A 21,001-nucleotide genomic window follows, 5' to 3' on the forward strand; every position below is an offset into this window, starting at 1 on the left:
ATTTATCAATCCGCAACAAATATTTGACAGCAACAGTCGCTACGGTATAACCGTAATAACACCACTGTTGTTAATCTTATTGCAAAAATTGTATGTCGGATGATGATTATTAAAATCATTAAAATCCTAAGCTCTTCACGGTGTATTAATAACTGTAATAAAGACTGCTTTGAGTTTTCAGTAATTGTTTTTAATACTTGTTAATCTGGTTGTGTAATACTTACGGCATATTTAATTAAATATTATTACATCATCCGTCAGATTACTAAAAGGGTTTAAAGGGTGAATGACCCACAGGCACAAGGGACATTACATCTTAGTTCCCAAGTTAATATTTTTTACAGCGACAATGAATTTTGAATATGATTTATAAAAGTAGTGATGAAGTAATTAAATATTTTCAGCAACAACTTTAAAAATAATACACATTTTCATTTACTTTAAGTATTTATAACTTAGAATAATTATAAATGAGGTCAATCAGTACGTGGTGTAAATTTTATTGATGCTTTATTTTGGTTCGTATTTATATAATTTTGTTTAACGGTAATGTTTGGAAACCAACACAAACTTTGGAAATCACAGAATTATTACAGATAATTAAAATGGATAATTTATGCTTAAATTTTTAGTTTTCCCTACTTCACTTAACGTATTTACGAATTGCAATTTTCAATATTACAGGTCAATTTTTGGTCACTAAAACATTTGATCACAAAGTTAGATACTATAGTATTTATTTTTGGTTGCCCTTTGTAGTGTTGACTTAAGATAAAAATTGTAATTGATTGTCTATGCAACTTTTAATGTATTATTGTATTGTGTAGGTAGATACATAAATCGACGTCAAAGACCTACACCAATGACCAAAGCAAAGCGATAATTTTTGAGATTGTGAAATGAAAGTGAGTCAATGACAATTGATAATCTGTGCTTCTTGGCTAAAGATACTTGAAAGCCATTAAGCATAGAATTAATTTGTTTTGTGGATTTGTGGAGTAACTTTATTTTGTATTGCTTTTTAAAAAAATAAGTGTGTTAAATAAAAATGACTTGTCGGAATGCATCGCACGCTGGTAGCTGGTATACGGAAAATGGTATGTGAAATATTATATTTTAATAAACAAAGGAAGTTCAAATACATTTAAAACAATCTATAATTACCTATCATAATAAAATTCAGTTTAGTTTTTTCACCTGTTCCAATTAACTTTTGATGCTATAAGGTTAAAAGTATTTAAGGTTATATTTAATAATAACTTTTGTTTGCATTGACAAAGCTTTCAAATACCTGCATTACATTATAAAAATTGTGTTTATTTTTTATTTTTGATCATCATAATAGAATAAACTATTAAAAACAACATCTTATGAATAAAATTGAGCTTAAATATTAATGTCCTTCATTATGTTATAGAAGAATTTTGTCATAATTTTGAATGCCTATATTTAATTTAAAGTAAAATATATATCTCACTATTGAACTCCTAAAAGTGGACATGACGTTGACTTATTTCATGATCGTTCAGAAACAAACTACGTTGATTAATGACATTTTAATTTTTAAAAAGTTATCTGAATACGAGTATTTTATTATTATGACTTTTCTTTTTAATCTAATAAATTCTCTACATAATCTTTATTCTTATTTTTCTTTTTATAAAAATAAATGAAAAATTGAGTATCTGGAACGTAGTGCGTCGCCATGACACTTATTTAAACATCTGTCAACGGTGATTTAATTTATAAACAATAATTGTTTTGTAAATTCTTTACATTTAAAAGACGATTTCGTACATCGTATATTATGGATAAAAACAAGACTTTTGCTCCACCGTCCAAAAATATTCGATCGAAGCGTCCTTCAACGGCTTCGTCGGGCAATACGGCTACAACTAGCGCGTTACGGAAACAATTGCCGAGTAAAGAAAAAAATGTAATTTCGAGACCGAAAATTAATAAAAACGCGACAGTAATAGGTGATGGTGATATGACTATATGCAAAACGGAAGCTTCTATGCCCGATTTCGATGCGGAATATCGTCAGATTGCGTACGGAAAATTTTTACGTGCGATGTTAGAAGATTGTCTCGTAGAAGAAAAAATTGAGAGGGAGGAAACGCAGATGGACATTCAGATGGCCCAATTGGCGGATCGTTTTCAAAAAACAATGGACCAGCTAGATAAAACAAATAGGCGCTTGAAAGATATTAATTTTGTTGTTGAACAGAAACGGTGAGTAAATTATTGCAAATGAAACTGCTGAGAACTAAACTGTGACAACCACGAGAAATTAAGCACCACTAACTTTTCCTACTTAAAATTGTTCTCACAATTAGTTTTAAACTTGAGAACCTTGCAAACTTAGCAAATTGCAGAAATAAATCGAAAATATATATTATTTCTGTAGTGAGATCCCATCTGACACTGTTAGGTTTATATATAAACCAATTGATGCCACTATATAGATATCTAGGATGTCATATTTCTTGTGTTTTAATTAAACTGGCTCGTTCAAAGTATTGATTTAGCTAAAAGTAGTTTTAACTTAACATTTAACCTGATTTAGATTATTAAATTGGAATAAAAGTTAGCTATATAGTTCAACCCAGGCAAGCACCGCTGAACATACATGATTATGCTTAATTGTATAAGATTGACAGAATTTTATTTAATATGTAACAGGTAGGCAGTCATAGCCCAGTAGTGGGACGTTCACCAACTTTTGCAATTAAATTTTATTATAAAATTGTGTATTTTCAGACTTCTGGACTTGAAGAACCGAGACTGTTCAACATTTTACAATATGACGGATAATTCTAACATTGAGAACATTCTGAATGATTTGTCTGCAACAGAAGAAGTAGCTCTCGACAAATTGGAAACGAAAAATGTTGATTTCGGTTACAATGATGAATCTGGTCATAAGCAACTACTGGATGCAGTCAACGATGCTATCGAAGGACTAAATCAAATTAAACAACATTCAAATTTGGATATACATAAGTTTAAAGAATATGAGAAATCGCAGACAACGATTGAAGAGTTGGAAAGAGATAGATTTGATCTTGATAGTCTGAAGGCTGAGTTTGAAACGAAATTTCCAAAATTCAGTGAAAGATTATTGAAAGATGTGTCAGAGAGGATCGCGACGGTTATGGAAAATGATGACTGATGTTTATGATGATTTAATTTGATTCTTTGTGTTATTAAAGTATTTTGGTTTAGTTGGAAAGTTTTATTTTTTTCTAGCTCTGCTTGTAGCTTTGTGTGGAGTTCAGTTTGTGAGTATAATTTTATAGCCTATTTCAACTGAAGTAGGAAAAAAGATAAAGATTATGTAGATAACGTATTCAGGCGATTCGCTAATAACTCAGCTATATTGTGCACTACTGAGAGTTCATCAATAATATATCTTTATTTATAATAATTCTTTGCTTAACACTTTTATAAACTTTAATTTTACTTTCGAATGCAATGCTGGTTAAAGCAGCTCAGTAGTGCTTATTCTTTTGTCTTTGTCGAGAAATTGAATCGTCCAGCTGAAATCTTATTACTGAAATAAACTATATCTATACATATTATAAATGCGAAAGTACCTGTCCGCTTTTCAAGATCAAAACACTGAAGCTAATTTGATGATATTTGTTACAAAAATGCTAACACTCCAAGGAAGGACATAGGACATAGACGTCCAACCCCTTAACAAACGAATACTAGTGATAAATATATAGCCCATGCTACTTCTGAATGAAGTAGCATCTTTTGGTGAAGGGATTTTTAAAATATGTTTATAGTTTCAGACTCTTATAAATTACAATACAAATAAACAAACATTTCCTTTTTGTAGTGTACACAGATCTGTAATAACATATTCATTAGTATTAGATTTATATTTTATATAAATGTATATTATCTGTGTATTTATACATCTGACATCTCGATATTAAAAAAAGGCGCACGTTGAAGACGGTGTCTGCACAGCGAGCTGATATATAAATATAATATTTATTTTATCAAATTGGTAAATCGACCTTACATGTGAACATTATACTCTATAATATTAGTATACATATATATATATATAAAAGGACATTATTGTTTTATTACATTAAAATTAAAAGTCGTAATTTTTAGTCTGTATGAGACGTGACCTTAAACACGAGCCGCCATCGTGTGACGTCATATAGGCAAAAACTGTCATTTCAATATCTGGCACTTTGTTAAACAACTTCTCTGGAGTATTAATGCTAGTATTTGTACGTTATACTCAAGGAAAGCGATTGTAATTCATTATTCTCGCAAGGAACACCAATTATTTATTGCTATTGTTTACGTTGAGTGAGTTCCGGACGTACATGTAACTTTTTTTTACCAATATTGCGCCACCAAAATTACTACTATGCCCTGTTCAAGTTAGCTTGATTTTTTGAAAGACGGTCTAGTGATGAGAAACAGAAAATATAACATATATAATAGTCGATGGAACGATGGAATGCGTAATTCAAATTAGAATTTAAAAAATTTTTACTTATTTTTCTAAAAAGTGTTATACCAGCTAAAGAGACCCCAACCAAAAGACCCCCGTTCGTAACAATAACTTAACAATGATCTTTAATAATGATTTTTGTAATCGATATTTGTAGCAGTTACTGCCTGTTATTCGCGTCCCTACCGTCCGACCGATGTAACATTGTACAAGCGTCTATCATTTTCAGTGTTTCTATTAAAATTTTGCTTTGAGGCAAAATATAATAGAAAAACTCTTAAAATTTTCGGATAACGCTTGAATCTTTAGGAACTTTTGTATTATATGTATTTTTTTTAATATTATAAAGTACTTTTTCATACATAGTAGAATACCCTATAGAGTATACCGGCAGAAATCATTATACGTTATCGTATCGAAAAAGTATATCTATCTCTTTCTTTTATATGCGGTTCAATATAAAATTAGTTAACTTTTTTTTTAAATGAATTCAAATGTGATTTTTAATCACAATTTTATTTCTTGTCTAATTACTATATTGTCATAGTATTGATTATAATTATATTATTTTAAATTGAAAATTAATTTAATCATATTTTGTTCTAAGGTTCTGAACTATCAAGACAGCTGGATCTGTGGCTGTCGAAGGCCGACCTCACCCATGGACCGGCTAGAGCAATCATTGCGCCGTAAGTTGATCTTTTGGTAGATAAACTTCTTGCCATTTATATACAAATTAATACACTGACACACCAATGGGACTTATTCATAATAAAAGTCAAGGTTAAATCTCAAAAGCGTTAAGCTTGGTTGTTGACTGTTAAAAATCTACCACCGATCCGGAATACCGGCGAAAAAATTGTGACCGTTTTTTTTTTAAATGTAACTTTCTGTCTATTATTTTGAAATAGCTCGAAAGCGATGTTCGCGTTCCCAACGTGTGCAATAGACTAAAAAGACACTAGCTTATAATATCCCTTAGCACACAAAACATTCCTTGAATATTTTTGGACGGTTTCTGTTGTGAAACGTTGTCCGGCAAGAGTTATTAATCATGTTTAATCGGGTAATGGTAGTTACAAGTGTATACTTTATCTTAAAATCTTTAATGTTTTTGGTTACATTTATGTATATAACATTTTAAAATATATATTGAGCAACAGTCACATTTTTAATTTCTTTAAATTTTCACCGTAGTAAATCTATATTGATAACAACGCACGCGCGCGCACGCGCACACACACACACACACACACACACACACACACACACACACACACACACACACACACACACACACAAACACACACAGACACAGAGAGAGATTTTTGTATATATTTTTTTCAATTATATTTATATCAATTGTCTACAATTACTGCAAGATATTCAAGATGGCGGCAAATATGTGTTTGAAAATATATCAAAGAAAAAAATCATGACATACGACAAAAAATAAAGAATTATCTCTTATGCTAAGTTTCCCTCTTATAAATTAAAATAATAATAGTATCATACCATTGACAATAATTTGTGTGTGTATATAATATGTGTTTAATTAATATTTCAGTCACGCCGGCTACTCGTATTGCGGTGCGTGCGCAGCTTTCGCCTACAGACAAATAAGTCCAGTTGTCGTGTAAGATTTGTTCTATTTATGTTATTGATACAAGCTGGGGCCGCGACTGCGTTCGCGTTTGAATTTAACAAATAAGTAATCGTTGTAGCCTAAGTCACATCAGCTATCTGCCAGTGTAAGTCCCGTCAAAATCGGTCCAGCCGTTCCATAGACAAAAATTTAAAAATGTTATTCGGGTATATGTACCGTGCATACGTACATATGCATTTAGTAAATAGCTGTTATTTTAATATTACAAACAGACACTCCAATTTTATTATATGTATAGATGAAAAGTCCTTCTCGTTTCAAGGTCAAGAGTATGGTTCCAATAAAAAATGTACATCAGTTTGTTTGTCTGTATGTATATAAAAACGTGAAGGCACATTGAAAATGTTAATTAAAACGGTAAATATGTGCGTTTCGGGACGTCCGACGGAAGTGATAACTTGACTAATCTAAGTTGAACTACATATTTAATATTGAAATTGTTTAACTTGAGAGAAGCTTAGTTTATTGCTTCCATTTTTTGTATATTAATATGACGATGTAAGGAAAAGTTATTTATTAATAAAAATCTTTTTTTTATTTTATTCTTGGTTACAATTCTTGAATATGTACATAAGAATTTTGTTTACATTATTAGTATCCTTATTGCCTAAGAAAAAGGGAAGCCAGACTAGCGCTGTAACGCGTTACGTAACGAAGCGGTTTACCCTTCCATAGGAAGTTAACTTCCGTCCCGTTGTTGGTTTAAATAAATATTTCCTTTACAGTAAACGCATTTTCATCCTCGGTCCCTCGCACCACGTCCGGCTGGGGGGGTGCGCTTTGTCCTACATGAATAAGTACCAGACTCCCCTCTACGATCTTACTATTGACAAACAGAGTAAGTATTGAGTAAGTTGAGTTTACACAATTTTGTATGGTATTTTGTTTTAAGAAGGCATTTTTTTTTAAATTTAAATTATAAAGTTTGAGAGCAAATTTACCGCCTAGCGATTTAAAAAGTCGCAGGATCGATCCTGGTCTCTTTGGTGGTTGTCGTTCCCACTAATAAAATAAGCTTTAAGCTTAAATGGAGGGGTAAATAGGAATATTAGTAGTCATTTATAAAGGGGATTGCTACTGTTATTTAAAAAATAAATAGTCTCTTTGATGGTAACTGATCTGGACTTCTAGAGTTACGACACAAAAATATGATATTAGAAACCTTTTGAAGAATTTTTATGGAGACCCTTCCATAGATACCCCCACACGTATGGGTAGGATGAAAACAATTTTTTTTATTATCTATTCTTGTGTGAAAAACTTAATGCGGTTCACAGAAAACATCTCCTTACCAAGTTTCAACAGTATAGTTCTTATAGTTTCGGAAAAAAGTGGCTGTGACATACGGACGGACTGACAGACAGAGACGACGAATCTATAAGGGTTCCGTTTTTTGCCATTTGGCTAGGGAAATCTAAAAAGACAATACTAAGTATTGCTGTTTGGTGGTAGAAAACGTGATGAGTGGGTAGAATCTACCCGGAGAGCTTCCAGAAAACCCTACTAGAAACTTAGAAGCCATAGAGGGAAAGATAAGCAAGATCCACTTTACAAAACATATGTGGTCCTCTGCGAGGCGGATACGTACTTTATGAATCCTGTACCTCCACGTTAAATGGTTTTGCGTGGAGGCGATGCTGACAAAAATTGAATTATAATGGTATCTCATTATAATTTTATTTAAATACAGATGCTTTAATAGAAATTATTTAAAATTTCAGTTTACGCCGAACTCGAAGCGACGAGACAATTCGAGTGGATGGACGCACAGACGGACGAAGACGAGCATTCGATCGAGATGCACCTGCCCTATATAGCCAAAGTTATGGAGGAGTGAGTTTGTACATGTTTATATATATATATATAATCGTCGGTGTGTCTGTTTGTGTTCTTGTAACTTCTACGTGAAGAATAAAATGTAGCCATCTTCCTCTTATGGTTCGAATAGAGTATATATCTAATGCCCCGTGCCAGGGCACGCTAATGCTAATGCCCTGTCCTACCCACTAAAACTATCCTCGAGTTTCCACCATGCTGCCGAGTGGTAAGGTCACGGGCATGCAACCACGACCCCACCAGCGGCAGCTGAATATTCATGGAAAGCGCGCCTAGTGCGCGCCTTCCTCCTCATCCTCCACGTGGGAATGTGGCGATCTCCCCCGAGTCCGCCACTGGAGGCCCTGCGGCGGATAAGATGGTAGGCTCCGCCGCTGACCGCCGGTGTAAAACACCTGGGAGGCTCGAGTAGCGAGCCCTCCCACTCCCTCCTAGCCAACGAGGCCACTCACATGACCTTGACGCCGATCAGGAACGTACCAGGAGCAGCCCCGCGGCATCCCTCCCGCCAGTCTTAGCCATGGCCGACGAACAAGCTCAAGCCGGCCCCGTTGCCCAGGGTACACCACGAGGAGGTGACTGACATGTACCCCATCAATACTAAAAACCTCCGAAATACATCCCAAATCCCATCTTCTGGTATAAGTCCCATGTATATTGTCATAGTAGTTATTTCAGTTAGGCGATACAAAAATATTTCAATTATTATAGATTTAAGAACTGCCTCCTTAACGTGAGTGATTAAGTTTTGTATTGTAATGTTGTGCCCTAAGAGATGAATGAAAGCCAAGACTGCTGAGTAGATACTGACTTTATTTGAAATAGATCGTACGTTAAATAGGTTACAAAAGTAGGTTACATAATGAAAAATGGTTAATAAATATATTTAGTTAATGTAATCTAATCACAACATCTCAGTATAATGAATATATGTTTCAGATATAAGGACGGTTTTACGATCATACCAATCCTGGTTGGATCGCTGACACCAAAAAAGGAGGCCATGTGAGTCGATTGTTTATATTTAATAAATAAATATAATAAATAAATATTGGACAACATCACATACATTACTCTGATTCCAATGTAAGTAGCTAAAGCACTTGTGTTATGGAAAATCAGAAGTAACGACGGCACCACAAACACCCAGACCCGAGACAACATAGAAAACTAATGAACTTTTTCTACATCGACTCGGCCGGGAATCGAACCCGAGACCTCGGAGTGGCGTACCCATGAAAACCGGTGTACACACTACTCGACCACGGAGGTCGTCAGGTCGTTTAAATTCATGACAATCTTGATTAAACTACCTTTGACTATTTATGTCGAGATGAACTGTAAAAAAATAGTGGTCAACCGTTGGTCACTATACCCTGTTCGAGATAGCTTGATCTTCTTGACAGATGTAAATTTTTCTGATCGACATAACTTTGCAATGACGAAAATATTATTTTCTTAATTTCATTATTTTAAAAATTGTAAAAATATTTTTAAAAAACATCCATACAATACAAAAGTTCCTAAAGATTCGAGCGTTATCCGTAAATTTTAAGACTTTTTCTATTATATATTATTGCTTCAAAGTTAAATTTAAATAGAAACATTGAAAATAATAGACGCTTGTATAATGTTACGTCGGTCGGACGGTAGGGACGCGAATGACAGGCGGTAACTGCTACAAATATCGATTACAAAAATCCTTATTAAAGATCATTGTTAAGTTATTGTTACGAACGGGGGTCCTTTTGGTTGGGGTCTCTTTAGCTGGTATAACTCTTTTTAGAAAAATAAGTTAAAAAATAATTGAATTCTAATTTGAATTACGCATTCCATCGTTCCATCGACTGTTATATATGTTATATTTTCTGTTTCCCATCACTAGCCCGTCTGTCAAAAAGATCAAGCTGACATAAACAGGGTGTAAGCACACGCACACCAGTAAAGTATGACGTTTGGTTCGAGGGTAGCTGTCAGACACACCAAGACAATAAAGTTCTCCTGTGCTTCTTTATTGAGGATATATTTTTAATAATAATGATATTGCCTTTATAAGATTTGACAAATGTTCGCATACGGACTGAGATGGGGGGCGGTTATAATCTGGTCACCACAAATTTAAATTCCATATTTTTTTTATTAATAGGTACGGATCAATCCTAGCTCCTTACTTGGCTGACCCTCAGAATTTAATCGTCATATCATCCGACTTCTGTCACTGGGGTCCGAGATTCAGATACACGTGGCGTGACTCCTCCAGGGGACAGATTCACCAGTGTATCGAGTGGCTTGACAGACAGGTATGACTTTTTTATATTAAGTAGCAAACACAGGCTGCAGTTATATATATGTATATAATATACTCTGCCTGGAAGTCAACAAGTAATAGCTCCACGCCTTTCTATCATCTATATAATCTTGTATTGAATAATATGCTTTTTTATTAATGTATTTTTTACAAATTATTTGAATTTATGAATTATTATAGTTCATAATATCTGCAGAGTTTTATTATAGAAACCTTGCCCCAAGAAGAAAGATATGATTTTAAATATATTTGTGTTAACGTTTCATTAGCTCATGTTAAATATTTTTTTTCAGGGGATGGATATCATAGAGAAAATGGACCCACACGCGTTCACGGATTATTTAGTAAAGTATGGCAACACTATATGCGGTAGACATCCAATTGGAATTCTTTTACAGGTAATTTATAATTTTATGATATGCACACGCACACGCATAAACTTTTGTACGCACGCAATCGCCTACGTACACGCATACAAGCAAAGAAACACACACACACGCATATTTACATATACAATGTTTATTAAACAATAATATAACTCACACATGTGTACAAAACACACAATTATTTGTTAATAAATATTGTACGTCGTAACCAATCGTACTGTACTTTATAACGCTAATGACAGCGATTGAGAAAAGTAATTTGAATTAAAATTAAGTATTAAAAAGTAGTATTTAAAACGGGATATTTACCATGTTTTTATTTTTATTTGGTGGAGCTCGATATTTCGACGTTATCTACGAATGTCTTGTTCACGAGACAGTTTGCGGGTAGATGTTGACGGAATTAGAAGCGTCCAAATCGGACTACCTCCTTTCAATAAACATCGAGCTCCAACAATTAAAAATAAAAAACATGGTAAATATAGCGTTTTAAATACTAAAAGTAATTTTGTCCTAAAATACACATGCAGTTATAACTTTAAAGTAAAAAGTAGATTAAGTGCCTGTAATTATCCCACCGTTGGGCTTAAGAACTCTGCCTTTGAGAAGATGAGCTTGTTCCAATATGCTGCTTCGATGCGGATTGGTAGATATAGCCTATTCCAATGGAAGTAGGAAAAATTATAAACAAACCTTAAATTTAAGTATTTCATGCGATTTGCTAATAACTCAGCTATATTGTGCACTACTAAGAGTTTATGATTAACATATCTTTATTTATAACACAACGCTATTAAACTTAACCATTTATTTCCAATTTAATTTTACTTCCGAAGTTCCGATAACAGTTTCGTTTACTTTCAAAACGCAATTTTTTTCGCAAATCCATAGTGAATATCATAGATCAATCAAGCTCTCGACCAATGATATCGCGTCAATTTGCTGTCAAATGTTGTTTATTTGACTTTTTTGCTGCTATGGTTGGAATACAGTATCCACATTTATTTGAACGGTATTATTGCCTGTCATGGCGGAAGTTAGGTTTTAATTCATTAGAAACTACATAAGGCATCTGTATGTTATCTGTTTCCAGGCTATAGCAAAACTACAGAGCCAATCCAGCCCGTCGATGTCATTGAAGTTCTTGAAGTACGCCCAGTCGTCCCAGTGTATGAACATGCAGGACTCCTCGGTGTCGTACGCGAGCGCTTCGCTCGTGTTCGAATAAATGTCCCGATACTTGAGATCACCGGTGTCCCGATTTTAATTTTTTTTTGTGTTTTATAAAGCTGTATGTCCACAAATGGTAAATTGGCTTTTTGTGTTGGTTTTAATTTTTTTTTTAATTTAAAATAGTTGGGTGAACTGTCAAATGGAACGTCTTGATAGTAAGTAGGTGCTCATGGATGTAAGAAATATTAACCAATCCTTAACATCGTCAATGCAAGCAACGTTGGAACTGTTCTGTCCCTCGTGCATGTAATTACACTGGGTCACTCTCCGATACCTACTACAGGCACAGAAGCATGGGTGATCTATGGAATTGTTAATATTTCTAACAGCGCCAGTGTCTATGGACGGAGGCCACTTGCCATCAGCTAGTCTATAATGACGTTTACCTAACTAAATTATAAAAAATAAAATTAAATACTTAATTTAGTATAGAGATTTATAACGAAATCGATGTTGTAACCCTCAAATTCAATTTCCATATAAAGTAGCAACACTAAAGAATATTTCGTAGAATTAATAACATATTTATTAACTAGCCGCCCGTCCCGTCTTCGTCCGGGTCAAATAAGAACTGTATTCACTACCCTATTTCAGCGCCACCTACCGGGTCCAATACAAACCATCGAGGGACCCACTCAATTCCACACAAAAAAATATATCGAAATTAGTTCATTAATTTAGCAGTTATTTGTATGTACACACATACAGAATACTTATATATATATATAAAGATGAAGAAATTAAAATTAATTCAATTATAATTTGTTATATGTACGAATGTTATTTAGGGGTGGAGGTGGTTAAATTATGCTGTCTTTTTCTTCCGTATATAAAACCAATGTTCTCAGAAAGAGAGATGTAGATGTTAACAACAATCACTTAACATAATTAATATGTATTTAAAAAAGCATTTAGAGCCTTTTTTTTTTACTAAAATTATAATATCGTTTGTAGAAGGCAAAGTTAAAGCGTCCAGTTTTACTTGTGAGAAGTGAAGTTTGAATTTAGACATAATTAAAATACTATTTTTGTTTAGTTCAGGCGAAATAATTATGTTTACTTAAAATCAAAATATACTTTATTCATGTAGGCTTTAACGAGCACTTTTGTTTGAGGGGTTGGTCGTTAAGACTTAACGGAACGTTTGTTGTTTCCATATAAAATAGAAACACTAAAAATATTTCGTATAATTCATAACGTGTTTATAATTAAACATAACAGTGCTCGAAATAAAAAGTCCTATGTCCATGGAGTTCAAGCTTCTTCATACAAAATTGCATCAAATTCGGTTCAGTAGTTTCGCCTTGAAAACGCAGCAGACAGAGTTACTTTCACATTAATAATATTACGAAAATAATCTTTAAAAAATACTTTTGTACATTTTGACGTTACAACATTTTTTCCCTTCTATCCACAGACGATGTTAATTTGGCATCTATTAATAATAAAACTCGTTTATGTTTTCTCTCTACGACAATTACTCTATGGCAATGTATTCTTTGTAATTGTCATAATACTAGCAGTTTACATAGTGTTACTCATAATTATAAATATATTATCTGTGCAATATTTTTTTATAATTTCCTTTTTTTATTTTTAATCTGGTAAAAATTGTTAAAAAATTAAAAGCATCATGTTTTGTAAACTAAAAATGAAATCATAAACCGACTGACTCAAAATAAAAAAATCTACTTATATAAAATAAAATGCTATTTAAATAAGGTAATTCGTAAGGAATTTAATTATCTAAGTACATAAATATCGGGTTAAAATATCATTGTAATAAAAAAAACATATTAAAACAATTTAAGCGAAATTATAGTCTGTTTATAAGAGGTAGTAAAAATTCCCGCCTTTTCATCTGTCAAAATTGAAATTTTGTAGTTTTTTTTAAGAGTAGATATGTTTAATGTCGTGACTGAAACCAATACGTCTGACGCGTCACCTGTACTTATGTTAGTTGCAAACTATTATTATAAAACCTTTTTTTATCAAAAATTGGCGCTTAACACTCTTTACCTTTAAGGTACATATATATATTTAAATTAAGAATAGATCATTATTTATGTATAATATTTAAAATGTTAAACTTTAATTAGTTGGAATTAACATTTATGTCTAGTTTTATTATATTAGTTATTAAGTTCTTTAAAAGGTTGTCAAATATAATAATATATTTAATATTAATTCATTAATCCGACTACAAAACAAATATGAATTGTAGATGCACAAAAAGCTTACAAAATGGCGGAAGACGCCATCTTAGATATCTGACGTATGAAGATATTTGTCAAATGCAATCACAAGAGTTAATCGATTTAATTGCTTATTGCCTATTCCAGTGGCCGGAGAAGTAAAGAAAAACAAATATTAGACTAATTTATCGATACTATCGCTAACACCTTAACTATCGATAGTCTATCGATATGCAACACTAGTTTAATCATCTCTACTTCTAGCATTAGCCACTTATAGGTTAAACTTTGAAAGAAATCCGCTTCAAATGTAAGATACTAAAATGATTGCGATTGTATTAGACAAATATTAAATTACATAAAATCAATTATAAATCTCTATCGCAGCATAGTCGGATTGTAATCTCGTATTGGAACAAATTTAATATTAGTTTTACGGCATACGATAGTGTTCAAATAAATTGATGTTCGACATCAATCATGAAACTGGTTCAACGCAGTCTTTTCTCGTACTTTATTGTGATTAAAAACTAAATCCTGATATATAACTTACAATATTTTTTATAGTTTAGGGATCAATTTAATTTTAAATAAATAAAAAAGCATATTTCTAATTTATTATTATCGATTGTTTTTGTTGTTTATCGCACGTGACTGACGGACGTAAGGGACGCTTCCGTTATATTTTCACGCTTACGACAGATTATTTAAATCTCGACCAATGACGTCGCGTCAAATCAAGGTCAAAGTTGTTTATTTATCTATATGCTATGGGCCCATTCATTTATTACGTAAGACGATTTAGGGGGGGAAGGGGGTCGACCATGTCTTAATGTTTAAAAATAAAGATTATTTGTAACTTTGACATTACAAATAAATTGTTTGTAAAATAAACATTAAACCAAACGTGTATTAATTTTTTTCTTTAGATTCTTGCGTAATAAATATAAAAAGGGGGGGGGAGTCGGCCTATTCTTATTTCTTCTTATAATAGAGGGAGAAGGGGTCAAAAACTAGCGAAAATAGTCTTACGTATTAAATGAATGGCCCCGATTGGAATTAATTATAAACCAATGTTGACAAGCCGGGCAACCTTTCTCTAGCGAGTTTTATAAACATAATAACTATTTCAACACTATCGTTTGTTAAGTGAATTCGGAATTCGGTCTCAATTAGCATTTAAAAAAATATCTAAATAAATATTTAAGTTGCTACATTGTGTTTTATTTGTGTTCAAATAATTCCTCTATAATGGCCGCAAAGTTAAATGTGGACTTAAAAGTCAGTGGCGTAAATAGCCTTGGGAACCGAGATGTTATGTCCTTTGTGGCTGTTATACTTGCTCACTCACCCTTCAAACAGGAACACAATTCTGTGTTCTACTGTTTGGTTGTAGAACATCTGATAAGTGGGTGCTACCTACGCAGAGCTTGCAGACAAGTTATTACCGACAACATTCGATCACGTCACTAAGTGCCATTCAATATAATTATATTTAAAGCATGACAGTTATTGTGTTTAAAAAAACGATATACAATAATAATATGAACCTATGAAGTCATAAGAAGACGATTATTATTAGGCAGTTTACATATTTATATATTATGCCTTTTAAAGTTAACGTAAAATAACTGGTAACACAAGATTCTATAGCCTATTCCAAAATAGTAGGAATACAGAGTAACTAACGCTATTGCGTATGGCACAAAGCGCTTCTTTCGAAGCGTCCTTCCTATGGACTTTCCGGGAAATTATGTAACTGTAGTGAATACCATAGATTAATCAAGCTCTCGACCAATGATATCGCGTCAATTTGCTGTCAAGTGTTGTTTATTTGACTTTTCTCCTGTTCCGGTTGAAATAGATTGTACATACATTAGAGTAAGGACGTAAGAGCACAATCTTTGTGTAAAATAAGTAACTGTCAATATTAGGTAAATACCCTCTAGATCAGTGATTCTCAAAGTGGTCCAGGTGGACCCCCAGGGGTCCACGGGAGACTTGCTGGGGGTCTACGTAGGCGTGAATAAAAAATAGGGGTCCATAAGAGGTTAATGGGGGTCCACGAAAATTTATCTGCTTTTGATAGTAAAGAGCAGAAATGTAAGCATAGTTTTTATAAGGGCCTACCTACATTGTACCTAACTAAGCAGATAATATTTTAATAAGGTAAGCGACTGTTACTTGTCCAAACTTGCATATTCGATATTACGTACAATTTCATGTACAGACTTGCAAAGCGCTATCCGCCCGACAGTGCTTAATGCTTGTTCAGACATGAACTTGATCTTAATAATTACTAACCATTAAAAAAAAAAACAATTTAACGACACAAATATTTATTTCTAATCAATTTTAAAACAATACAAATAATATAATGAAATCATTCGTCGTCCGCTTCGATATGTATCTTATTCGATTTAATTTTATGAAATATTTGAAAGAGGTCCGATGTCGGCAAGATGGCGCCTTTCGCGGCCCAAAACTGCAACGTCTTTGCAATGTCTTCGCTTTTCAACTGAAGAGTCAATTTCATTTTCTTATTCAATCTAGAAAAATATAAACAAATATATCAATATATATTTCGACATTTAATAATTTATATATTTACCTAACCTAATGTTTGGAACAAATTATATATATATATATTATGTATTAAACAACACACACACTGCTTGGCTTGCACAAAACCCTCCTTGCACATGCACATCAAGTGAATGTTTTCAACAAATATCACAGAGCTGACATCAATGCAACAATGAATGTCAAACATACCTCTCGGGTGCAAAGAACTCTTTTTCCGAGCTAACTGTCAATCTAGCCAGCTGTGGCGGATCCGGCCCAAGGATCTGGCTTGCATATTCCTCATCCATCTTCCTACCAGTGTAGTCTATACCACTTCTGGCTGTGATCGGAAGGATGTTGTACTCGGGGAGGCTGGCCAGGAAGTCTGGGTGTTCGTTGTGATTTGTATTGTATATACGAAGAAGAGAATGAATGTCTCGACCGTTTAAACTCGCATCTTCGAACTTCTTATAGCCGAGTCCTGGAACAATAACGTAATAATCAATTTCAACCTGTTTAAAGGCATATAAACAACTTTGACCTTGAATTGACTGGTGTATTTATTATGAATTTAAAAAAAATATGGCGTTTTGGGGAATTTAAGGTTTTTTAAATTAACTCCTGCCATTGAAACATACTACATAGTATACATACTAACCTTGCACGCAAGCGCGAAGCAAACTCGAATGCAATGAACTGACCAGGGCGACAGGCTCGCCCGGCGGCGTCGCCACGAACAAGACACTCCCTTCCCTCGTATCAGACATCATTTGTATACTTATATATATCAAATCACCCAGTTTGACGGTTTGAACCTGAAATATTGAATAAGAAATTAACACTAAGCTCAATTTTATTCAAACGTTACATTAGTATCAGCTTATTAATGTCAACTTTTGGGTAATGTTCAAACTAATCAATATGCTCTAATCCTGATCGATGATCTTGACCGTATTCAGACCCCGAAGCCATTCTCAAAGGTGAAAGCTTATCACAAACACACTTTGGAGTTTAAAACATCTCCGTAAGGGTGAAGGCCTCTGTCCAGGAGTGACAAATTAACAGGCACATACCTCTGGCTTCATGAACTTCTGACTCTTGACTGCTCGGAGGGCTTGCACAACTCTCGTCGGTAGAAGCCTCGCCAGCACATTGACGGGCTCATCGGATATCTGCTCCGACAGTTTAATAACATGCCAGGTCCTACGTTGTGTTGCTACCACTGCAAAGATATTTAAAAGAAACGCTTTAGTCATGAACATTTGAGACCAGACTTGTCAACAGACCAATCAGAAATATGTTTTATAGTTGTGTTCCTGTTTGCAAGATTAAGTGAGGCTGTTTAATGATAAGTAGTATTGCCTATATCAATGGACGGTAGTGACCACTCACCATCAGATAGCCCACTTGCCAATCTGCCAACATTTTTGTACTTTCATGATGAATATATCTTTATTTATAATACAACACTATTACACTTAACTACTTGTTTTCACTATAATTTTACTTCCAAAATTCCGATAGCAATTTCACAGATGTTCAAAACGCAATTTTTTCGCTATTCCATAGTGAATACCATAGATCAATCAAGCTCTCAACCAATGATATCGTGTCAATTTGCTGTCAAATGTTGTTTATTTGGCTTTTTTCCTGTTATGGTTGGAATAGTTTACTTTGAAAACTTATGGCGTTATGTTATCATTTAATAAAAGCTTTTTCAACATATTTAACCTTTCTCAACAATTGAGTTATGGATAATATATATTAGATAGATATAATTTTTTTTTTTTAATTCTACGTTATTAGTGCATTCAATTAGAGAAAAACAAACAAATTCTCTTACTCCATTATACCTACTACAGACAACTTACATTTCAATCGCAGCCTCGCAACAATTTCTGCTATCTCATCACTCGGTAATGACTTGCCGATATGTCTACACAGCACTCTGGCAACACTAGCGGGAGCCATGGGGAGTCGCGCATTGCGTACTGCACGTGACATCTCCCTCCATCTCACTCCAAACTCTGGTAGAACTGTCACGCAGCATATTTCCAATGGCATCTTGCTAATTATCATTTGTAGTTCGTTAATTTCTGGAATTATAAGATTAGATATTATTTATTATTTGACACTTGTTACTCTACTACTAATCTACTGTTTAAAATATATAAGATTCTAAGTTTTAAAGATTTTAAAGATTCATAGTGATAACTTTTCATTCAATTTGTCAAATTTAAGCAATACTGCAATCATTACCATCTTTACCATAAGGGCACTGGTCATGTTCCCAGGGCCTCTATCCTGAGGCGGCTCCAAAGAACCAACAATTTCTCACACACATTGACTTTTTTTTTATGGCATTGGTTGGCGGACGAGCATATGGGCCACCTGATGGTAAGTGGTCACCACCGCCCATAGACAAAGGCGCTGTAAGCAATATTGACCATTCCTTACATCACCTATGCGCCACCAACCATGGGAATATATATATACATTAAATAACAAAAAAAACGAAACACTACACTCCTACATGCATAGATCTTTAAAATAAAAATAAAAATATGAACAATAAAATGAAAGAACAAAACTTGAACTTGACACTAATTAAGCAAAGAGGTTAACACTTTCTTAAAACTATTGCTAGTATGGTATGGTATATATATATCTATGTCATGAGAAGCGAAATCATTGTAGCTTCTCGTATATCGGATCATAGGCGAAAACTTACCTACATTTGTACGAAATCTAGGAAAAGCGAAGGTATTTTTAATATATATATTATATATAAATTAAGTCCACCTACAGCCAATAGCAGCGGTTTTATTAGTTATAAGAAATTCAGATAAAATCTTAAGCCAAACTTTTTAATCCCTCTTATTTATCTGAGTTCAGTGTAATCAACTTTCGTAATACTGCTAAAGGTTCAAATTTTTGACATTACTCACTGTTTTTAGATGTTGACTGCATTGTAACTGTATTTTCAGTGTTATTTAGATCTAAATAATCATAAAATCAGTATATCACACTCCTTAATTGTTTTATTTCTTATGTTTTTCACAAAATGATCCCACAGAAGATGCGCAATCCGTTACTTTTGTTTTCAAACAAAATTTAACACTTTGACAGTTACTTTCAATGTTGCAAGCTTTAAAGTAATCAAAATTAAAATAGCAGATACAAAAGCGCTGAATTTGGAATTATTATGTATAAAATGTATATCTAGACGGATATTTTTACGTTAACACACAACAGTTTTTATGCGAGGAACGAGTTCAGCGAGAAAATATTTAGTAGCACTAATTCCATGTCTTGGAATTTTTATTAATAGGAATACGTGAAAGATGAATGTTAAGTTAGTTAAGTGTCTTTTTTTTTGGTGACTGATTTCTTTAGAACAAATTTCTTTGATGCGACTTTCAGTTGAGTGAATTGGCAGAAATCGTCACGTAAATAACCGTTCCGAGCGAATTCCGTTTGCTAAGAGGAAGCTCTCTTTCTATTTCTTTTATATATGTTACCATATATAACATTAATAAATTTTTTTTTTATGGTATTGTATTAATTCACACGGGATTTTTAATAACAGTTTTATGTCTTGTCATTTATATTCTCAAACGTTGTTAATTTATGCAATTGCGTCTGTTATTTAATACATAATATATAGCGCAAGCAACTTCGTTCCAACCCGTGTCTCTGTGTGTGTGTCTTGTCCCCGACACATCTTTTTTTTTTGTCATGCCGTATGATTTACCTAAAGCATTTGCTTATGCATAATGGGAGATCACGGAACAATTTTATATGTATTTAAACGAGTTGATATCTGTGTAGGTTTTATATCTTAATCTCATTGCTCCGTGCTTGCGGCAACAAATTCAATTAATTCTCACGAAACATTAGTTTTATTTGTAATATTACTATGAATAGGTATTCGACAAGGTTGAATTTTAGGTCCTTTCCTGTATTTCGTATATATCATTGCTTCTTCAATATTAAATATTTTAAGCCAATCACTATAACAAGTTCTTCGTTGTTAAGGCCTCTGTCTGTAAGTATTAAGCCCTATTCATGCTTCAGAAAGCTATTATTTTTTAAAGACGCAACTTAAGCTTGTAGAAGGTTTAATGGGTCCTTAATCTTGGATTAAAATAAAATAACCATATATACAAAGCGAATATTTATTAAATAATTATATTATAATACAAAATTACTCTAACAGTCAATAATACATTTTTACATTTATCAGAACATAATTTGGTATCGACGCTTCGAGTCCTTTTCAATGCGATTTGTACGAAATAAAACTCTATTAATTTGTTTAAC

The 21,001-nt window shown here is 33.2% G+C and overlaps 3 protein-coding genes across 3 annotated transcripts; 2 read left to right on the top strand and 1 right to left on the bottom strand.

The window, feature by feature from the left end:
- The first annotated feature begins 839 nt into the window (after nucleotides 1-839).
- Nucleotides 840-12,813, top strand: LOC113391388 (protein MEMO1). The gene is made up of 9 exons (XM_026627340.2): nucleotides 840-1,097; nucleotides 5,097-5,178; nucleotides 6,057-6,125; nucleotides 6,881-6,993; nucleotides 7,877-7,988; nucleotides 8,931-8,996; nucleotides 10,138-10,291; nucleotides 10,593-10,697; nucleotides 11,779-12,813. The coding sequence occupies exons 1-9, from the start codon at nucleotides 1,049-1,051 to the stop codon at nucleotides 11,911-11,913; spliced, it is 885 nt and encodes a 294-aa protein (XP_026483125.1). The 5' UTR covers nucleotides 840-1,048; the 3' UTR covers nucleotides 11,914-12,813.
- On the top strand, nucleotides 1,699-3,227 carry LOC113391389 (uncharacterized). The gene is made up of 2 exons (XM_026627341.2): nucleotides 1,699-2,235; nucleotides 2,764-3,227. The coding sequence occupies exons 1-2, from the start codon at nucleotides 1,808-1,810 to the stop codon at nucleotides 3,173-3,175; spliced, it is 840 nt and encodes a 279-aa protein (XP_026483126.2). The 5' UTR covers nucleotides 1,699-1,807; the 3' UTR covers nucleotides 3,176-3,227.
- A 3,622-nt stretch (nucleotides 12,814-16,435) lies between the features above and the next one.
- Nucleotides 16,436-19,785, bottom strand: LOC113391416 (uncharacterized). Its single transcript, XM_026627377.2, has 6 exons — nucleotides 19,627-19,785; nucleotides 18,550-18,774; nucleotides 17,752-17,900; nucleotides 17,337-17,493; nucleotides 16,889-17,159; nucleotides 16,436-16,662 (listed from the first exon to the last, which is right to left on the bottom strand). The coding sequence occupies exons 1-6, from the start codon at nucleotides 19,646-19,648 to the stop codon at nucleotides 16,497-16,499; spliced, it is 990 nt and encodes a 329-aa protein (XP_026483162.2). The 5' UTR covers nucleotides 19,649-19,785; the 3' UTR covers nucleotides 16,436-16,496.
- Between the last annotated feature and the right edge of the window lie 1,216 nt (nucleotides 19,786-21,001).

Source organism: Vanessa tameamea, chromosome 31 (genome assembly GCF_037043105.1).
Source record: "Vanessa tameamea isolate UH-Manoa-2023 chromosome 31, ilVanTame1 primary haplotype, whole genome shotgun sequence".
NCBI lineage: Eukaryota > Metazoa > Arthropoda > Insecta > Lepidoptera > Nymphalidae > Vanessa > Vanessa tameamea.